The following is a 21,684-nucleotide window of genomic DNA, read 5'->3' as shown; positions in this document are numbered from 1 at the left end:
AATGGGCAATATAGAAGTTACCGACCTTGAGGTACTGATGGTTACCGTCGACGAGGATAACGTCGACAGAACACTCGTCGACGAAGACGCAGCGGATGTCGTCGTCAGAGTCACCGTCGAAGACCCGGACACTGCAGATCTCGTCGTCGGTAGAATCGTCGACGAGGCGGCCAGTCTTTTTCCTGAGGACTGGGAAGTAGATGCCTCAACAGCCTGAGAACTATGTCCCGAAGGCGACAAAACAGTAGGTGAGACAGCAGATGTGACAGCTGTCAAAGACAGTTTCTTTTTCTTCAGGAAAGGAGATGGTAACTCCTGCACACTACTGCGCTTAGAGGCTGTCTGAGAGCGGCCAGAAAGAAGACTTTCCATATCAGAAACTGGGTCTTCTTTATCCTTTAGTCTCTGTAGCCATATTAAGAGACGGCCTTCTCTGTCTTTCAAAGTCTTTGTAGAAAAGGTTCTACAAAATTTACATTTTGCCACTTCATGATCTGGGTACAAACAGTAAATACACTTACTGTGTGGGTCCTCAGAAAATAAACGCAGCTTTCCACACGAAGAACAAGGTCTAAACAAAGATTTCTTACTTGAAGACATTCTGACTGACAAAAACTGAGCAGAGCTCAGGGAGACTCCCTGTCACACGACGTGTGGTAGAAAATCTGAGGTGAGGAGCTCTGAGGAGAAGGTTCTAGAGAGGAGCTGGCGCCTGATTGGCCGTAGTTTGGACTAACATAATGACAGAGATAGACTGCGAATGTCTTTTTTCTCTTTCCATGTATCTCTATGGAGATTTCATATAGGGACATTCTTGATGTTTATCTCTTACTTATATCTGTTTTTATATGATATATATATATATATATATATATATATATATATATATATATTATGGCTGTATATATTGCTATATTATTTACCGTGGGACTCCCACTCCGACGACGGGGAATATTCAAGCATGTGAATCTATGAAAGACACCCTAATACGGAGAACTTAAGTCTTTTGGGTTACCCTCATGTTTTGCTTGGAAATGACGCGCTACTGGATATGCCTGGTCATGATTTTTAATTGCACGTATATGTTGGAGTATTCTCTTGTGCCCCGGGAGAATGGTACTCCCAATGTACCTTAATTTGCATGTACACTCCAAAACATATATTACATGGTCAGTTTTACAGTTCAATGATTTGGTAATTTCCCTATTAGGGCCCCCAAAGGGTGTGGTATAGTTAGTTGTGGAGACTCCGTATTCGCAGGCCTTACAAACCTTGCATTTGAAGAATCCCCGTCGTTGTGACAGCCAAGATCCCTTGGCTCCCACCCCACATGGGTCATTATCCACCAACATATCTTTCATAGATACTCCTCGTCTATATGTGATAGCTGGTTGTTTCGGGACCTTTTTACCAATAATGGGGTCCTGTTTAATGAGGTACCAATTTCTGTTGAGTATTTTCCTCACTGCTCCCTCTTAACGATTGTATTCAAAGATAAATCTAAAGTTGTCAGTTAATTCATCGTCGGAGGCTTTTTGTTTAGGGGTTGGACAGATCAGCATATCTCTGTCGACCTGGTTACATTTGGTAAGGGCTTTTTCTAGGCATTTGTTACTGTAACCCCGCATCTTAAAGCGGTTGATGCATTCCTGATGTGCTGTTTTTAGGGATCCACTTTCACTACAAATACATTTTATTCGTAGCAGTTCCCCATAAGGGATGCTTTGGATGAGGTGCTTAGGATGGGAACTATTGGCATGCAGGATAGAGTTTCCTGCCGTTGGTTTTCTATGCAATCTTATATATATATATATATATATATATCTCAATATCTCTCTCTATATTATATATTTTATCTACTGGCGGTCGCCAGTAGATAGTTATAGTTACAACCTAGTTTCCATAGGAAATCTCAAAATTCTATTTTGAATAACTTTGGCGCCGGTTGACCAATCCTCGCGAAATTTTCAAACTAATGGGGCGCTCTGTTCAGCTCCTACCCTGAAAGTCTCAGGGTGATTCGTCAAGCGGGGGCCGAGAAAAAAGGGGGGTCCCAAAACGCGTTTTCCCCATGCATTTTTCCATTGGACCTTTAGACACAGCTACAGCCAGAACGGCTGAACAGAATTACTTGAAATTTGGCAAAGAGGTAGTCCTCAGGTCAGGCATGTGCCTTTTGCATATATGGTGTAAATCCGTTCAGTAGTTCCTGAGAAAATCAAAAGTAAAATCATATACATATCTGGGCGGAGCCTAACCACACATCTCATTGTGAGATCTGATTGGCTATCAGCACTTCATCCAAGAAGTGTTGGCAGCCATCTTGGGACCAATATACATGATAGCACCTCATTAAAAAGCATTGCAGTTAATAGAAGGTTTTAAGACTGTAGTTACATTATAAATCATTTGTTGATGGTACCATGCTCATTTTAGGAATTGTAGTATGTTCGAAGGTGATTTTACCATGTGAAAAAGCCTTCTGCTGGGATATCATGAATCATGTTTGAGAGAAAACTATTTTCACATGCTTTTCCCACAGAGGTTTGGAAGGTGATCTATAAGCTAAACTGAGAGCATATTTTCTGTAAATTCACATTATCTTTCTCAGTCATGTGAGAATGAAGTCTGACATTCTCAGTAAAACATGTACATCCAACAAGGGCAGAGACTGTCAGTTGATTCTTTTGTGTTCTACTGCAGCTTCCCAGAGTGTTCCAAAGAACAACTAGAGCGCTAACAGTCTTACTTATGACAAAGGTATGGCACACCTGAAGCCATCTTGATTGGAATAAAGTGGTAACATTTAAAACATTTAATTTAAAAAGGAACAAAATGAGAGGGTTCATTTTGCCATAGAATGTATGATTAGTGCTGCAGAAAGAAAAATTAGGGCACATTTTGAGTGACTTCTCAAATCCTATTCTATTTCATTAAAGAATTCTGACATGCAGACTGAAACATGCACTTTGAATACCAGCAGCAGACTTCCCTGGTGAGCAGTAGCTTTACTACAGTGATCTAATGAGCAACTAGAGTGCTAACATTCCGAATTTATGGCAAATGTGTGACATCTGAATGCCTTCTTCATTGAATCAAAGTAAAAAAACTGACAGTATGCCTACTGAGGATACTGCAGTAAATGAGGAAATTAGGAAACTTCATAACAAGTCTCCCAAGATGGCCACCAGAGACAAAAGAGCCCAAATGTAGCACAAATATCACCGAGATGTAGCCCAAGTATAGCCCAATGACAGAAATCCCAGAGTGTTTTAAAGAACAACTAGAGCGCTAACAGTCTTACTTATGACAAAGGTATGGCACACCTGCAGCCATCTTGATTGGAATAAAGTGGTAACACTTAAAACATTTAATTTGCAAAGGAACAAAATGAGGGGGTTCATTTTGCCATAGAAATTATGACTAGTGCTGCAGAAAGAAAACTTAGGGCACATTTTGACTTCTCAAATCCTCTTCTATTTCATTAAAAGGTTCTGACATGCAGACTGAAACATGCACTTTCAATACCAGCAGCAGACTTCCCTGGTGAGCAGTAGCTTTACTACAGTGATCTAATGAGGAACTAGAGTGCTACCATTCAGAATTTATGGCAAATGTGTCACATCTGAATGCCTTCTTGATGGAACCAAAGTAAACAAGCATTGAAAATGCAATAGGTCTCGCCCTCGTTTAAGTTAAAGCAATTCTGTTTGTAATTAGGAGGCTTTTTAGCTTTGCTTTTATTAGTGTTTTTCAAAATTTCATGTAAATAACATGCATATCTGTATATGTATGCATGCATTTATATTTGTATTTATATAGATATGCAGATTATATATATGTATGTATATACATATATATACACATACATATATATAAATGCATATATGTGCATATGTGTGCGTGTAGAGAGAGGTAGAGACGTAGAGGTAGAGACGTAGAGGTAGAGAGGTAGAGGTAGAGAGGTAGAGGTAGAGAGTAGTAGAGAGAGAGGTAGAGAAAGGTAGAGAGTAGAGGATGAGTAATAGAGAGTAGAGAGAGAGTAATAGAGAGTAGAGAGAGAGTAATAGAGAGTAGAGAGAGAGTAATAGAGAGTAGAGAGAGAGTAGTAGAGAGAGAAGTAGAGAGAGTAGCAGAGAGTGAGTAGGAGAGAGTAGCAGAGAGTGAGTAGGAGAGAGTAGCAGAGAGTGAGTAGGAGAGAGTAGTAGTGAGTAGTAGAGAGTGAGTAGTAGAGAGTGAGTAGTAGAGGGAGTAGTAGAGAGTATTAGAGAGTGAGTAGTAGAAGTAGTAGAGAGTGAGCAGTGGAGACTGAGCAGTGGAGACTGAGTAGTAGAGACTGAGTAGTAGAGACTGAGTAGTAGAGACTGAGTAGTAGAGACTGAGTAGTAGAGACTGAGTAGTAGAGACTGAGTAGTAGAGAATGAGTAGTAGAGTTAGTAGAGAGTAGTAGAGAGTGAGTAGTAGAGAGTAGTAGAGAGTGAGTAGTAGAGAGTAGTAGAGAGTGAGTAGTAGAGAGTAGTAGAGAGTGAGTAGTAGAGAGTAGTAGAGAGTGAGTGAGAGAGTAGTGGAGAGTGAGTGAGAGAGTAGTAGAGAGTGAGTAGTAGAGTAGTAGAGAGTGAGTAGTAGAGTAGTAGAGAGTAGTAGAGAGAGAGTAGTAGAGAGAGTAGTAGAGAGTAGTAGAGAGAGTAGTAGAGAGAGTAGTAGAGAGAGTAGTAGAGAGAGTAGTAGAGAGAGTAGTAGAGAGAGTAGTAGAGAGAGTAGTAGAGAGAGTAGTAGAGAGAGTAGTAGAGAGAGTAGTAGAGAGAGTAGTAGAGAGAGTAGTAGAGAGAGAGTAGTAGAGAGAGAGTAGTAGAGAGAGAGTAGTAGAGAGAGAGTAGTAGAGAGTGAGTAGTAGAGAGTGAGTAGTAGAGTAGTAGAGAGTAGTAGAGAGAGAGTAGTAGAGAGAGAGTAGTAGAGAGAGAGTAGTAGAGAGAGAGTAGTAGAGAGAGAGTAGTAGAGAGAGAGTAGTAGAGAGAGAGTAGTAGAGAGAGTGGTAGAGAGTGAGTAGTAGAGAGTGAGTAGTAGAGAGAGAGTAGTAGAGAGAGAGTAGTAGAGAGAGAGTAGTAGAGAGAGTAGTAGAGAGAGTAGTAGAGAGAGTGAGTAGTAGAGTGGTAGAGAGTGAGTAGTAGAGAGTGAGTAGTAGAGAGTGAGTAGTAGAGAGTGAGTAGTAGAGAGTGAGTGGTAGAGAGTAGTAGAGAGAGTAGTAGAGAGAGTAGTAGAGAGAGAGTAGTAGAGAGAGAGTAGTAGAGAGAGTAGTAGAGAGAGTAGTAGAGAGAGTAGTAGAGAGAGTAGTAGAGAGAGAGTAGTAGAGAGAGAGTAGTAGAGAGAGTAGTAGAGAGAGTAGTAGAGAGAGTAGTAGAGAGAGTAGTAGAGAGAGTAGTAGAGAGAGTAGTAGAGAGAGTAGTAGAGAGAGTAGTTGAGAGTGAGTAGTAGAGAGTAGTAGAGAGTGAGTAGTAGAGAGTAGTAGAGAGTAGTAGAGAGTAGTAGAGAGAGAGTAGTAGAGAGAGTAGTAGAGAGAGTAGTAGAGAGAGTAGTAGAGAGAGTAGTAGAGAGAGTAGTAGAGAGAGTAGTAGAGAGAGTAGTAGAGAGAGTAGTAGAGAGAGTAGTAGAGGGAGTAGTAGAGGGAGTAGTAGAGGGAGTAGTAGAGAGAGTAGTAGAGAGAGTAGTAGAGAGAGAGTAGTAGAGAGAGTAGTAGAGAGAGAGTAGTAGAGAGAGTAGTAGAGAAGTAGAGAGTGAGTGGTAGAGAGTAGTAGATAGTAGTAGAGAGTGAGTAGTAGAGTGAGTAGTAGAGAGTGAGTAGTAGAGAGTGAGTAGTAGAGAGTAGTAGAGTAGTAGAGAGTAGTAGAAAGTGAGTAGTAGCGAGTGAGTAGTAGAAAGTAGTAGCGAGTGAGTAGTAGAGAGTGAGTAGTTTAATTTAAAAGGAAAACAATGAGGAGGTTCATTTTGCCATAGAAATTATGATTAGTGAGGAAAAAAGAAAAATTAGGGCACATTTTGAGTGAAAAAATTCTGACATGCAGACTGAAACATGCACTTGCAATACCAGCAGCAGACTTCCCTGGTGAGCAGTAGCTTTACTCCAGTGATCTAATGAGCAACTAGAGTGCTACCATTCAGAATTTATGGAAAATGTGGGACACATCTGAATGCCTTCTTGATGGAATCAAAGTAAACAAGCATTGAAAATGCAATAGGTCTCGCCCTCTTTTAAGTTAAAGCAATTCTGTTTGTAATTAGGTGGCTTTTTAGCTTTGCTTGTATTAGAGTTTTTCAAACTTTCATGTACATACCATGCATATGTATGCATATATGTATATGTTTGCATGAATTTATATAGATATGCAGATTATATTTATAGGTTTATATATTCACTGAAAAAACCATAGGTTTCACACAGGTTATAGTTAGCTGGACATTTCACTCGTAAAAAACCAATGAAATTCCCCCGTTATAGTTAGTGCAGGCAACTATAACTCACGCGACCGCAATCCTCTGCTGATGACGTCCGATATTACATCACTGTATTTAGACACTTATTTACCCATGTCTTCTTCCATTAATCTTTAGCTATACATATATTACAAATATTTATTTTTCATAAAGACACATATGTCATCAGTGATGTAATATCTGACGTCATCAGCAGAGGATTGCGGTCGCGTGAGTTATAGTTGCCTGCACTAGCTATAACGGGGGAATTTCATTGGTTTTTTACGAGTGAAATGTCCAGCTAACTATAACATGTGTGAAACCTATGGTTTTTTAAGTGAATATATATATATATATATATATATATATATATATATATATATATATATATATATATATATATATATATATATATATATATATTGTTTTTTTAAAACCACTCCACTAGATGAGCTTCAGGCAGTGATACCATTATTACAGGCAAGAAACTGGTTTCATTTACAGCATGACCTACCTTCAACATTCACATGCTTCCCACAAATAAGGGTATTACCTACTCCGAAGACAGAGTGGATGCAATTATATTTGTCACCAAAACCTAGTTGCAGGACTTAACACAATAGTGTTTTGCGAAGACATGGTCTGAGGACCATGTGGTCGCACTAAAGACGTCTTGCACGGAAATTTTAGCCATACGTGCAGCCCCCTCTTTAGTTCTGGTCTGAAAGCGCAGCAGTCCCAAGACAAAAATAAGATAAAAATGTAAAAAGGGCTGAGCTTTCAGGAGTTCAGAGAGGGGATTTGACTCCGCCCACGCACTGGGAGCCCGGAGTGCATGTTTTGATTGAGCAGAAGTTGTGTGGTTCTGCAAATAAGTGTTTTCCCTCCACACAGCTGTGATTATTTTGTTTATTCATCTACTTGCCCAATTCATTAGGAGTACGGCTGCTTGAGCTTTCAGGGACACACACAAGGCATTGTAATGCTATTTAAGTGTTAATTTATTGCGTTTGTTTTTCTCTCCCCTTCCATCATTAACTTTAGACTTTAGAGTGCAGTTTTGTCTTTGAGGACATTACAGGATGCTCAGGGTTACACTAAACTACATTGTTTTTTAGGTTCTGTGTGACAGAACACCTGTAATCTACCTTATGTGATCAAGAAATAAAGAGCTTTCAGAGAACTGCTGAGAAACGGGTTCAGGCTCCGGTTGTATGTTGCCTCTCCTGAGTAGGAGATTTGATTGACCTGAAATTTGTGTGCCTCCAATCAGAATACAGTTATTGCATTTTCTGGCTTGTAGCAAAGCTTTCTTTGATACACCAGGACTGGCTTGGTAATGGTGGCAAACCAACGATCATGGTATAGGCCTGATTTATTATGAAATGTTACAGTAAAGGCACAAGGCATGGCATATTTTTGTGACAAACATATGTTAAAATCAACAAGCATTTAAGTGTGTATTGTTATTTTGTAATATTCATACCTACAGATAGGCCTTTGATACATGGAATCTTACAGATCACCTTAGTAGGCAAGGGATTTACTGCTAGTTACCCTCTCTGACACATTGTGGATACATAAGATTTGCACTGTTAGAATACTTGTTAAACACTCTTAGCAGAGAAAGTATTTTGCCTTGTCAACTGTAATTTTGTATTCATTTGTAATTTTATGACCGATGGGTCACTTTGTAGTAAAGAATACACTCAGTACAGTACGGTTGAGTTTGTTATGGTGTGCAGGGAAATGATACCAGGTGCCACGTCTGGCCTGTTCATTATGAAATATGTATCGCAAAGGCAGTAGACCTGGCTTATTTGAAATGAAAAGTGTAGGGTAAAGCCAACAGGCCTCTAACAGGGAATTGCTATAATATGAAGTTACAGGCGGTAGAAAGGTATTTGGTTACATATAATCTAGGAGTAGAATTTCACGGTGATCATTCTTGTTATGACCTTCTGAGAAGGACTGTATTGTTTTGCCAACTGAAATTTTGTACAGATTTGTAATTGTATAAATGTGTGCCAGATGGTTGATAGTTTATGGAGCACTTCAAATAGCCTTTTATGTATATGGGATCATGCCATTGGTATAGCCTTAACCCCTTCCATGCTGCGCAGATTCCGCCGCTGTGCTGACGGAATCTTGCGCGGGCGTGGTCATGACGGAACGGTTCCGTCATGAGCACAGCTCAACCGTGGCTCATGACGGAACCGTTCCGTCATGAGCACCGAAGGGGTTAAAGAGTTGCTGGTTCACTTTAAAAAGTTACATCAGCGTCAATCGTTTTTCAGTTTATGATAAAACGTTATGGAAAATGCAAGCAGGCCTTATAGTAAAAAGAATGTGTTAAAGGCAATAGGTTTTTACGATTAGACTGTTGTTGCACTTTGCTAAAGCCTGTAGACATGTATTTTGTTATATAAAATCTCGTAGTTTACCATAGTAGAATTGGTTACCAACCTGAACAAACCATGGAGGGATACACGATTTGCACTTTGATAATCCTTATTAGGCTCCATCAGCAGGGATTCTACATAGTTTTGAAACTGTATTTTGCAAATATCTGCAATTTTATCAGCGTATACATGATGGTTGCCTTTTGAAAAGACTTACGACCAATACAGTAGGTCCGGGTTGGTTATGGTGACAAGCTTATGATAAAATGTATGGTTCTGATTTTTTACGATTAAAAGTTGAAATGACAGCAACAGGCCCGACACAGATTGTAACAAGCATTTACAATGCAATGGTCTCGGCATTGTTAAAGTTAGACCTATTGGCATTGCTCATGACATTTTTGTTTATGTTTTTGTTTTTAAAACATTTAAAGAAACGGCATTGTTATTTACAATGTCAATAGCTTAATCACTCTCAAATGCGGGACATTGCTTCCAGTGCATAATGTGGAATAATAAAATGTACAACTACCGCTCAGTGGATGATGTCGAAGCACTAATAAACAGAATGAGCAACGAGAATACTTCGAAGTAAAAGATAGCACTCTAGCGATGAATACATTAGTAGTGTGTCAGTAAATTCCTCCCGATGGTATGCCTATAGGCATTATTATGCCTAATAACATAGGGAGGGTTCCTCTGGGTGGGCACAGTAGTGGAAGGGGGGTGGGGGGGTGAGCACAGGTGGGGAGCAATGGGGAAAAATACAAAAAAAAGTCCTCAACACCGTTTATGCAGGAATATTTTTTTTAGCTCAGGATTAAAACCAGGAAGGGAACCTGTTAAGAAAGATGGCTTCGATTAACATTCCGAGTATCAAAATTCTCACATGGAATGTGAATAGCCTTAGGTCCAAACCAAGGCAGAGGAAAATACTGGGATATCTAAAAAAAATAGTCAGGCACAGGTAATGCTGTTACAGGAAACGCACCTATTGGCATCTGAGAGTAAGGAGTTGTTTGGGAGGTGTGGTTGGGTCCAAAATGTTATTGTTTCTGATCAATTGTATTGCTGTAAGGCAGTGGTTATTCTGATCAGGGGTGGGTGCGGAGTAGAAATGAAAGAGTCAAGCACAGATAGTTCGGGTAGGTGGGTTTTAGCCCGTTTAAAGTGGGCAGATAGGTTTTTTTTTTTTTTATGTATGGGATACTATTGTCCTAATGAGGATAACGAATAGTTTCTTACCTGTCGGTGTAGTTTTGCAGCTTGAAGATCTTTCTGGATTCACTATGCTGTGCATTATTCCGCGATCTTGTGGTTGGGTCCGGATTCGTAGTCTTTTCTTTGTTTTTTTGTTTTTTTTTGTAGCCCAGGTGGGCGGCGACGACGACCCACCATTTGGTGCACCTCCCGCGACGTCGTCGTGCTTCCTGCGGAAGTCCCACCTTTGGGGCGCCATCTTCGGGTTCTTTTTTCCTTTCCTTTTTTATTTTTTTTAACCCTAGGCAATTGATTATTCCTTCTTGTCCATTTTTCTGTACGTTTTCATTTCTTTTGATCTTTTCCACTTTACCCCCTCTTCCTCCAGCCTCATCTTCCTGGCGGAGGAGGGTGGGTTCGCTAGTGAATCCAGAAAGATCTTCAAGCTGCAAAACTACACCGACAGGTAAGAAACTATTCGTTTTGCAGCGTGAATCTTTCTGGATTCACTATGCTGTGCATAGACTTTGTAGCGGTTTTCCTAATTTTGTGGCGGCTGGGTGGTAGATGAGCGTTGGTCGTTGAAAATGTGTTGAAGCACCTTCTGTCCAACCTGTGCTTCCTTGTTCATCTCAATGTCCACGCAGTAGTGTTTCGTGAACGTGTGCACAGATGCCCAAGTTGCCGCGAGACATATGTCCTGGATGGGCGTGTTCGCCAGGAAGGCAACGGTGGCCCCCTTCTTCCTTGTGGAGTGAGCCCGAGGCCCCTCCGCTAGCTCCTGTCCAGCCTGTTTGTGGCAGAATTGAATAGTGAGGGCAATCCACCTAGCGATGGTGCCCTTAGTCACTGGCCTACCCATGAAGCTAGTAGCAAAGGACACAAACAGCTGCTTCGACTTCCTGAGTTCCTTGGTTCTCTCAATGTAGTGCATCACCGCTCTTCTTGCGTCGAGGGTGTGCAGGGCCTTTTCTGCGTTTGAAGTCGGGTTTTGGAAGAAACTTGGTATCTGAATACTCTGATTCATGTGGAACGCCGACACCACCTTGGGCATGAAGTGTGGGTCCGTCCTCAGGACTACTCTGTCCCTGTGAATCTGAATATAGGGTTCCTGTAGTGTTAGTGCTTGAAGCTCGCTCACCCTGCGTAGTGAGGTTATGGCCACTAGAAAGGCCGTTTTCATCGTCAACATTTTGCAGTGTGGCTTTGTGAATGGGTTCAAACGGTGCCTTCATGAGCTCCGTCAGAACCACGTTTAGATTAAATGCCGGCGGCGGCAACCTTTTCGGGGGGGCCATTCTTTTGGCTCCTTCCATGAATCTCTTCACCACCTGCGAGGTGAAGAAACTTCCACCCTTTTCACCTCTGGTGTAGGCAACGATCGCCGCTAGGTGTACCCTTAGGGAGCTCGAGCAGAGGTTACTCTTCAGAAGGTGTGTGAGGTACCTCAGTACTGTTGAGTCTCTTGTCATTCTGTTTTGCAGGCCCTTTTTCCTGCACCACACAGTGAATCTCTTCCATTTTGCGCTGTAGCATTTACGTGTAGTTGGTTTCCTTGCCTCCCGTAGCACTCGCATAGTGCTCGGAGGCAATCTTAGGTGTGCGAACTCTAGGTCTTCAGGAGCCATGCCGCCAGGTTGAGGGTCTCTGGCTCTGGATGCAGGACCTCTCCGTTTTGCATTGAGAGCAGGTCCTTCCTCCTCTCGAACCTTTATGGATTGCCTTGTGCCATTTCTTGAATTTGTGAGAACCATGTCTGCCTTGCCCACTGCGGAGCCACTAGGAGCAGAGTCATGTTGCTGGTTCTGCACTTGTCGAGCACTCTGTGCAACAGGGGTATCGGTGGAAAGGCGTAGGCAAATGTCCTCGACCAGCTTATCCATAGGGCATTTCCCTTGGATTGCTGATCTGGTTGCCTGGACGCGAAGCTTTGGCATTTTGCATTTTGGCGTGTTGCAAATAGGTCTATTGTGGGAGTTCCCCATCTCCGGAAAAGCTTCTCCGTTTCCTGGCCATTGAGCTCCCACTCGTGCGATGCCGAGGTCTGCCTGCTTAGCCAGTCTGCCTCCACATTGTCCTTCCCCGGTAGGTGAATTGCCAGTAGATCTATCCTGAGAGGTATGGCCCATCTCCAAATCTCCTGAGCCAGAGAGGAGAGAGGGAACGACTGTGTCCCCCCTTGTTTGTTGATGTAGAACATTGCCGTGGTGTTGTCTGTTTGAACCAACACCCTCTGGTTGTACAGGTGCCTCTGGAATGCCTTCAGGGCTAGCAGGACTGTTTTCAACTCGAGGTAATTGATATGGCGAACCGCATCTGCTGGAGCCCACAGACCCCTCACTCTGAGGTTGTCCATGTGCGCTCCCCATCCCTTTTGCGAAGCGTCCGTGGTAATTGTTGGGATTGGTGGTGTCAGGCTTCTCCCTGCTGTCATGTTGTCTCTGTTCCACCAAGTTATCTCCTCCTGCACTGCGTGCGTAACAACCACTAGATCCTCCCAACTTCCGTTTGCTTGTGACCATTGCTGTTGTAGCCATTCCTGGAATGGTCTCATGTGCAGGCGTACATTCGGCACCAGCTGGATACACGACGCCATCATCCCCATCATCTTGCTCACTGACCTCACTGTCAGAGCTCGCCCCTTCTGGTAGAGCCACGTCTCCTTCAGTAGGGCATCTGTCCTCCTGTCGCTGGGCACTACAGTACTGTTCAGGGAGTTGATTTTTGCCCCCAGGAAAATCTTCACCTGCTCCGGTTCCAGCGATGACTTCCCCCAGTGGATCGAGAACCCCAGATTCGTGAGAGTGTCTGTTACGCGTTTTGCGTGCCTCTCGCACTTCTCGCGTGAGTTTGCCTTGACCAGCCAGTCGTCTAAGTAGGGGTAGACATGGATTCCCTGCCTTCGTAGGTGGGCCGCGACCGCCGACCGGCATTTTGTAAAGACCCTTGGCGCCGATTTTAATCCGAAGGCCAGGGTTGTGAACTGGTAGTGTTCCTGCTCGATGTTGAACCTTAGAAGGCCCTTGTGTCTTCTGTTTATTGGGATGTGCAGGTAGGCATCCTGGAGGTCCACGGTGACCATGAAGTCCCCGTCTCTTATTTGGGGCAGCACCTCCTGCAGCGAAGTCATTTTGAACTTCTGCGTTTTGATGAACTTGTTTAGGTAACGCAGGTCCAGGATGGGTCTGAGGTTTCCGTCTACTTTCGGGACCACGAAGTAGTTTGAGTAGACCCCTTTGTTGCGTTCTCTGAACGGCACTGCCTCTATGGCTCTCTTTTCTAGAAGTTTCCGAGTTTCTTCTCTGAGTAGGGCCAGTTCTTGAGCCGATCTCGGTCTTCCCTTTGGTTTCCTGTTTGGAGGTCTTTTCTCCAAATCTACGCAGTATCCGTACTGCATGATGTTCAGTATCCACTTGTCTGTGGTTATACGCCGCCACTCCTGAAGGAAGAACCTCAGTCTTCCGCCTACTGGTGTTGTATGCTCGTAGGCTCTTGAATATTCTCTTCCCCCTGATGTTACTTTTTTGCGCCTCACCCTTGGGGGCATGTCGAGGGTAGGCGTCCTCTTGCGTGCTGAGTCACTTTGATGAGGGCTGGTCACCCCCTCTCCTCCTTTGGCCACGTCCGTTCCCTCTCCCCCGAAAGGACTGGCCCCGAGGTTGGTACTGCCAGTTTTGCTTTTGTTGACCTTGTTGTCCGTGACTTTCACCCTGCTGACCCTGCTGGAACGTCTGGTGCGACGGCCCCTGCTGGCTTCCTCCCCTACCGTAGGGTCTCCTCGAGGGATTGCCTCGCCTCATTCCCCTCAGCTGTAGGGCCCCCATGGACCTCGTTGTTTCGTTTTCTTTTTTCAGCTGGGTGAGTTTCACGTCTACTGTTGCTCCGAACAGTGTCTCTCCGTTGAAGGGGGTGCTAAGGATGTTGTTCTGCACCTCCGGTTTGAATCCCGAGATTCTGAGCCATGCATGCCTTCTCTCGGTGACCCCTATGGCCATTAGTCTTGCTGAAGTCTCTGCCCCGTCCAACGCCGTCTTTATACAGGAGTTGGCGAAGTTTTTGCCTTCGTCTACCAGGTGCGAGGCTCTCTGGCGGTATTCTTCGGGGAGGTGTTTTACTATCTCCCCCATCTCGTCCCAGTGCTGGTACTGGTGCCTATTGAGGAGTACATTGGAATTCGCCATGCGCCAGTGCATTGCGGCGTTCCTCTCGACCTTTCTTCCTGTGAGGTCTATCCTCCTGCTCTCTTTATCAGGTGGTGGGCCCGCAGTTGCTGGTACGTTGGCCCTTCTCCTGGCCGTGGAAGCTATGATGGAGTTGGCGGTAACGCTACCTTTGATGTAAGGGGGGTCCAGGGAAGAGTGCTTATACTTCTTCTCCGCCCTGGGCGTGATCGAACGGCAGGTCGCTGGTTCCTTGAAGGCTTCTCTCCCCTGATTCATCACACTTTGTAGCATGGGGAGGAATTGGCTCCTCGTCTGGATGGGGAGCAGGGTCTCGAGGAGAAAATCGGCTTTCGGCTTCTCTTCGTCAAATTTGACGCCGAAGGCTGTCGCTGCGCTCCTGACCACCATATTGTACACCCCGATGTCGTCGGGTGGCGAAGGCCTCGAAGGGTACGTGTCCACGGGCTCCTCCGGGTTTTCGGTGTCGAGATCCTGCCATTCGATGTCGTGGCTGGTAGATGGCGCCGAGCCGTAGAACGACTGCTGGTCTTCTTCCTCGGCTTCGCCGTCATAATAGGTCTCGTCTTCCTCTTCGAGATCCCTCGTCAGCCCCTCGGTGTCGAATTCGTCCTCGACGACTTCCGTCGGTGGAACCGTTGGAATCTTGAATTCCTTCATCTCTGCGTCGAACTCCTTCTTTCTCTGAAGGATGTTCTCCATTTCGGCCTCGAGCCGCCTCTTCTTTTTCTCCATCTCGGAGATGCTTTCGGCGTCGACCGCGGCTCTTTTCGTCGAAACTTGCATCGACGTCGACCGTTCTTTCTGCGTCGATCGTCCTGTTTCCTGGGTTGTCTTCGACGACCCTTGCTTTTCGGCGTCTTTCGGCACCAGGGAGTCCTTTTCGAAGGATCCGCTCGGCCTCTTGTCCATGCTTCCCCCTTTGGTCGTCGAAGTTTTCGGCGCCGGGGCTCCCTTCGTGGACTTGGACTCTGATTTTCTCGAGTCACCCTCGTGTTTGAGGTATTTTCTGTTTTGCGCTCGACGATTCTCTTACCTAGTCTTCTTTTTTCTTGTCGGTCTCTACGACCGTGAAGTTTTCGGCTGCCTCGGCGACGTCCTCATCGTCCGTGGAGAGGCCCAGATCGTAGAGCGACGGGGCCTTACCCTTGCCATCCATGCTGGCGTTGGCTCTTCTCTGCCGATCTCTCACCCGGAGCGTCTTCGGCACAAAGGCTGAGCAGGCGTTGCAGTCCTTACTCTGGTGTTCGACCGGTAGGCAGAGGTTGCAGACCGGATGCTGGTCCTTCTGCGCTAACTTGTGGTGGCAGTTTGGGCAGAACTTGAATGGCGTCTTGTCCATTGCGCTCAGGGCCTCAGTGCGCATTCTCCAAGGTCGAAGAAAAAGGCGAAGAACCGCCTTTCTTCGCGCTCCTGATGAAATCTCTTCCTTTCCTGTGATATCTTCGTAGTATTTATCGACGAAACTCGCTTTTCTTCCTTCTTCCTCCGATTGTAATTCTGGAGCTTCCCGATGACGATCCAGACCCAACGGCGGAAAAAAGAATCTGAAGATGGCGCCCCAAAGGTGGGACTTCCGCAGGAAGCACGACGACGTCACGGGAGGTGCACCAAATGGTGGGTCGTCGCCGCCCACCTGGGCTACAAAAAAAAAAAAAAAAAAAAAAAAAAAACAAAGAAAAGACTACGAATCCGGACCCAACCACAGGATCGCGGAATAATGCACAGCATAGTGAATCCAGAAAGATTCACGCTGCAAAACTACGTATCCAACACAACACACACTGCAGCCCCCTTCCCAGAGGGACAGCACCAAGGGAGAGGTGTCCAGGTCGCAACAGCTAACTGCCTGTGTTTATCTTGTGTGGTGTCTTATTGACCGTCTGCTAAAATACAGATTATTATCTATTTGGGAAAATAGTTTTTGTACATCACACTCCTGTTGACTATTTAAATAGGACATAATGACAATAACAAAACTTTCATATGATCCTGGCCATCATCTCTTTCATCTTCTGAAACTACATTTTTAGAGGTCAGATCAATGGCCCTTGTGCTTCTAAACATGGCAAGGGGTGGGGGGGGCGGGGAGATGATGTCCATAGTGTCCAGCACTGTGGGTTTTGGATCAACGTTCCCAGGAATAACCAAGACTGTGCCTTTCATTAATGTCTACGGCCAATCTTGAACATTTTCCATAAACTAGTCACTGCTCCAAGATCTACCAACCGATAGTGGGTTATTGCATAATTTGCAAAACTAGAGTGGGGTTCCATCCGTAAAGTTTTAATACATCAAAATCTGATATTAACTAGTCTCATTATCCACAATTTCTTAACTTAAGACTGAAATTCTTGAGGCTTTCATAGCTATTAGTTTCAAAGAATCTAGCAAGGAAGGTGGGAGAATACATAGAACAGTATGTGACACCCACGTTGAGGAAAACTATAGAAAAATGTAAAAATTAAATGATAGCTGCTAGCTGATCAAACACTGCAGGACCTTTTAGGCAAGTTTGCTATCAGTTTGAAAAATTTAATTTCAAAATGGCGTTTTGCAATCTGACTCAACCAAGGAGAAATGATAATGGTTTAGCCACTCCCACGTTCCCACACTCATGCCTGCTTTCGTGGCTCACTTCCCTACATTTTTATTTTTAGAAAACTTTTTATTGATTTTCAAGGTTTCACGGTACAAAGACACCATAGTATACATTTGTAGCATCCTTATTCTTTACACATCGTACTCTACTTCGTGCGTAGTAGAATGCCATCGCTGTATAGTTACATTCTTTTTACCCTAGGATAAGCGTTACAAGGCCTGCCGAGGTATCTGCCCCCGCTATAGGTAATATCTTTGCAATATTCATTTCTTGAAAAACATTCCCCAACTCACGTTCCACCCCCCTCTCACTTGTGTACGTCTGTGCCATGTGCGTTTTACCTTTCGATTGTGTACTCAGCCCAATTTACGTATATAGTTTATGCAACATCTTTACTCCTGTGCTAACAATGCAAGACCTCCGGCGTCCTTCTCTGTGGGCATTGATGTATTCTGTGCTCTGTGCAGGGTCTTAGGCTTCGCCTACTGATTTTATCGCTTCCATCATAATATCCCATTCCATCGCTATTGGTGTTTTCCGCAGCCCCTTGAGTTCTTCTGTGCGCAATGCCGCGCTCTCTGCAGCGCCCCATTTCACCAGTTCCGAATGCCATGTGAGCGTATCTGGAGGCCTGTGCGATTTCCAACGCATAGTTATATTACGCTTAGCGAGAATGAGCGCTAATTCTATAAAACGGTATTGCACTTTATACTTTGAGGCCTGTTTGTGAAGCCCCAAAATACATTCCTCCAGTGTGTTCTGTATTTCCCGATGTGTCGCCTCCCCTAGTCTCTGTCGCCTCCCCTAGTCTCTGCCGCCTCCCCTAGTCTCTGGCCGGACTGCATCCAAGTATCCCCGCACCTTGGGGCAGGTCCACAGCATATGCAATAGGCACGCTCCCTCTAATAAGCATCGTGGAGTATGCGGGAACATTCGATTTAATTTATGTGGGGCAAGGTAAGCTCGGTGCACTACCATTGTCTGTATGAATTTGAACTTTGCGTTCCTAGATATCTTCCGTGGGTGTTCCAGTATCCGTGTCCATTCTCTGTCCGTGATGTCTCTACCTATGTCCCTCTCCCATGCCGCCCTCAGTGTGGTAAGGTCAGCCGCCGTGTGTGCGCTAATACCAGTGTAGATCCATCGGATAAGGTGCCTGCCTCTTCCCATATGATATATCGTCCTAACTAGTTAATTTGGTTTGGGTTCCTGTCTTTGCGGGGCCCAGTGTGACCCAATGTATCTGAGCAATGCAGCGTGTATTATATATAAATGTGCCGGGGCCCCAGTTTCGTCTACGAAGGTATCATGGTCTAATAATGTGCCGTCGCCAAAAAGATCTGCCATCGTGCCAACTCCTGCATCCAACCAGGGTTGCAACCTGCCTCTCGCAAGCGTACCTCCTGGCAGGGGAGTCCCCAGTAAGGGAATGTTTCCTGCGTATGCTGAGGGGGTCCGTGTATAGTGTATCGCTGCCTTCCAGCAGTGAAGCGCTGTGGCCAGCAGTGGTGGAAGGTCGCCTCGTGGTCTACTACCCGGTAGTAATAGCTTATGTAGTGCTCCTCTGTCTATGTCTGCCATTGTGAAGCCTATCTCCTGCAGGTTACGTCCCGCTGTCCAGTATGATAGCCATTGTAATTGGCTAGCATAGTAGTATGCTCTCAGATCCGGGACACCCAGGCCTCCCATTCGTGTGCTTATTTGTAACTTCCGTAAACTGATGCGTCGCCTGCCATTGCCCCAAATGAGTTCAATTAGCATTGTATTCAATAATTTAAATGTGTTCTGTGGTATTTTTAGCGGTAAGTTCGTAAAATAATATGAGCCTCGGTAGTACCACCATTTTTGCTATGGCGATCCTCCCCATTACAGAGAGTGGCAGCGCTGCCCAGAACCCTATGCTGGACCGCAGGGCCCGGATTGCTTTGTGCAAATTTCCCTCTAGCATATCAGCATGCGCCCTATATATTTGTATGCCTAGATACTTGAAAGTATTCTGGGCCACCTCTAGGTGAGCGTGGCTCACCTCCCTACATGAGTTGCCCCTTCACTAGACACTTCATTTATAAGCTGCATATGCTTTTTTAATGAACACCAACCATGTTTGCATGCATACCCTTAGGAAGGCATTCGTCACTGCACTCCAATAAAGTAACATGTGTATAAATACGACAAATAAAACAAAAACACATTTAGAGCCATAAATCCTGATGCAAAGATATCACAGGCTAATGACAACTTAATATTCACTAAAATGTGTTCATACCTCTTCCATGTTTTCAACTGGACACTGCTTTGCAGACTTGTTTAAAACTACAGACAAAAATGGAAAGATATGCAATTTAGAGCATATAGACAAATCAAGTTAAGTTTTCCTTTAAAAACAATTCACAAACTGCTTGAAATGTTAACACAAACATCTACTAAAATATTTCACAAATTAAATCCAAATTGCTACAGACTTCTAATCAAAGTTTTATCTAGCTCATCCAAAGAGGAGCTCGGCAAAAGATCAACACTGTTCAAGAGAAATCAACAGGCACAAACATCAGGTAAAACACATTTCTGCCAGATGGGAACAAAGTAGCGATGGGATATATCCATTCTAAGAAAATTGATTATTATTAGTGGTGGGTGACTCCCCACCTCAGTGAATATTCAGAACTCTAATTTAGTGACCTTGATGCTTCATGCTAATAATCAGATTTCAACCCTTGGTAGGCATGGCACAGAGCAGACCGGCTCAACTTAAAGCCATGTGTAAACTAATTTTGCAGTACAAAAAAACTATTCAAAACAATAAAAAACAAAACTGAATTAGAAAAATATAGCATAATTCAATAAATGGAATCGCACCAAATAACAAAAGAAGAGGAAACCGGTGAAATGTTAAGTAAAAGGCATCAAGTGCCAATGATAGTCAAAGACTAAAACGTAGGCGCAATTTGAGGCTGACCTCGATGGAACTTAGGTCGGATACCCCAATCAGGTTCATCCTTGTTAAAAAAGTTTGCCTTTGACTTAGTCTTTCAAGTCCCAGTCCACCAAAATGAGCACACTACTAAATCGGGGCTAAGAGACTCACACGGTGTCAGGCAGAGGTCAACAGCAGGGCCCAGTCCAGGTCCAGTTGGCACTGATCAGCTGGAAACTACCAAGATAAGGAGCCTTGGGGATAATGTATCTATGTAGCTTGAACAGGAGATCAACCATATGCTCCATGGTGTCCACTTGTGTATCCCAGGGACAAAAGGTAGCAGGTCATGCCCTTCAGGGCTCCTCTCAAGTCACAGACATAAGAGCCAGTCCTCCTCCGCAGGTCTATTAGTTTTCACAAGGGGGAGAGGCCACATTTATGCATAGCACTAGCTAGCGGATGGTAAAGACTCCTGGGCACACCTTAAACAATAAAATAAGTGTTCCCATGGGCCAACCCAACCAATTTGGGCATTTTCAAGATGGTAAAAGTCCTCTGCCACACTAAATGTGTGCTCTGAAAGGGTGCTTGGAAGTCAGGTGTGCACGTATGTTACACATCTAACACTAAAATCCAGTTTGGAGCAGGTACTGTACCCACAAAGCCAGGGATCTGGTAGGACAAAAGTCCTTCAGCAATAAGACAGTGGTTCCACGAAAATTGTCTTGGCATCCTGTTCTCTCCCCTTTTAAATGTACCCCCAAGTGTTATATGTGAACCCAAAAAGTATGCTCACAGCCTCCACCCTGCACATTCAGAGGAATCATCTTTGCCCATTCCCGTCGGCCTATTGCTTCCTAATTTGTGTGTTTGTGATTGATTTGAGTCAATACAAATTGTTCCTTTCTAAAATTAACTTTTCCATAATATATATATTTCTTAAATAATCGACCATCACCACTGAATTGGATGTTTAATAGCTATTAAAAATAGTTGCTTAGTTATTTTTCTAGCTAGTCCCACTTCTGAAATACAGTACTGTGATTTTAAACTGCAGCTTTTAGGAGAATTACATTAAACATGGGTATTGAATTCATATACCCAGACGCTTAGGACATATTATTTGGGGTCAAGGACAACAAGCTTTCATGTTGATTTTGTCCTTGGGACAATGGGTTCAAAGTCCTGCAATACAAACCGTTTGGCTGGCAGTTTACAGTACCACATTATGGATCAGGGAAGGAGGGCATTGACTGCAGTTAAGGTAATATTTGTGTCCATATGTTAATGTTGTTTGAACTTCTATATAGGCTTCATTAATGTAAAGCCTTTATTATTATGGTGAGTGTTCTAAGGAAATGTACGATCAGACTGCACTACTGGAAATGCTTCCAGTAGAAAAGTGTACAAGGCTACGTATAATGCTCCTAGAATGCACTCTGATTAGATGCAAATATTTGCAGACGCTCGCCAGCAAGCTTGAGGATTCTTTGCTTTCAAAATAAAAGTCGCGAAAAATGCAACTAGGAAAACAAACATTTTGCTAAGCTACTGTGAAATTTTAGGTACTATTTCTTTGAAGCATCATTTCGTAAACTGTTTATGCTTCATAGTTTTTCCCAAAAATATTCATAATGGAAAAGCAGCGAAACTGGTTTCAACATGATTTTGGGAAATCTGAAAATAAACAAGCATTTGCAAAGCTAAATCGGTACGACATTGGTGGTCAGCTTTTTGGTTCTGTCAATGCAGGTCTTATTTTGACATGGCTTTTGTAAAACTATGCTTTGGGAGTTGCCGGGCCCTTAACATCATAAAAACTGACAAAACACAAAAATATTTTTGGGCCTCAAAAAGCACACATTGCAACAGTAGTTCGATCCTGGCACAGAGCAAAATGCTCCTTGTGAAAGG

The 21,684-nt window shown here is 44.0% G+C and overlaps 1 protein-coding gene across 2 annotated transcripts in view; it reads right to left on the bottom strand.

Moving 5' to 3' along the window:
• Positions 1 to 21,684, bottom strand: part of ATRX (ATRX chromatin remodeler) — a 1,501,634-nt gene that overhangs the window by 1,429,028 nt on the left and 50,922 nt on the right. For both annotated transcript variants that reach the window (XM_085608236.1, XM_085608237.1), the window contains exon 3: positions 19,120 to 19,166. In XM_085608236.1, the coding sequence (XP_085464362.1) occupies positions 19,120 to 19,166 (47 nt within the window). The remainder of the gene's footprint in view (positions 1 to 19,119; positions 19,167 to 21,684) is intronic.

The sequence above is a fragment of the Triturus cristatus genome, chromosome 5_2 (assembly GCF_964204655.1).
Source record: "Triturus cristatus chromosome 5_2, aTriCri1.1, whole genome shotgun sequence".
In the NCBI taxonomy this organism is placed as follows: domain Eukaryota; kingdom Metazoa; phylum Chordata; class Amphibia; order Caudata; family Salamandridae; genus Triturus; species Triturus cristatus.
The sequence above is the reverse complement of the archived record's forward strand: the minus strand, read 5'-3'. Positions and strand labels throughout refer to the sequence as shown.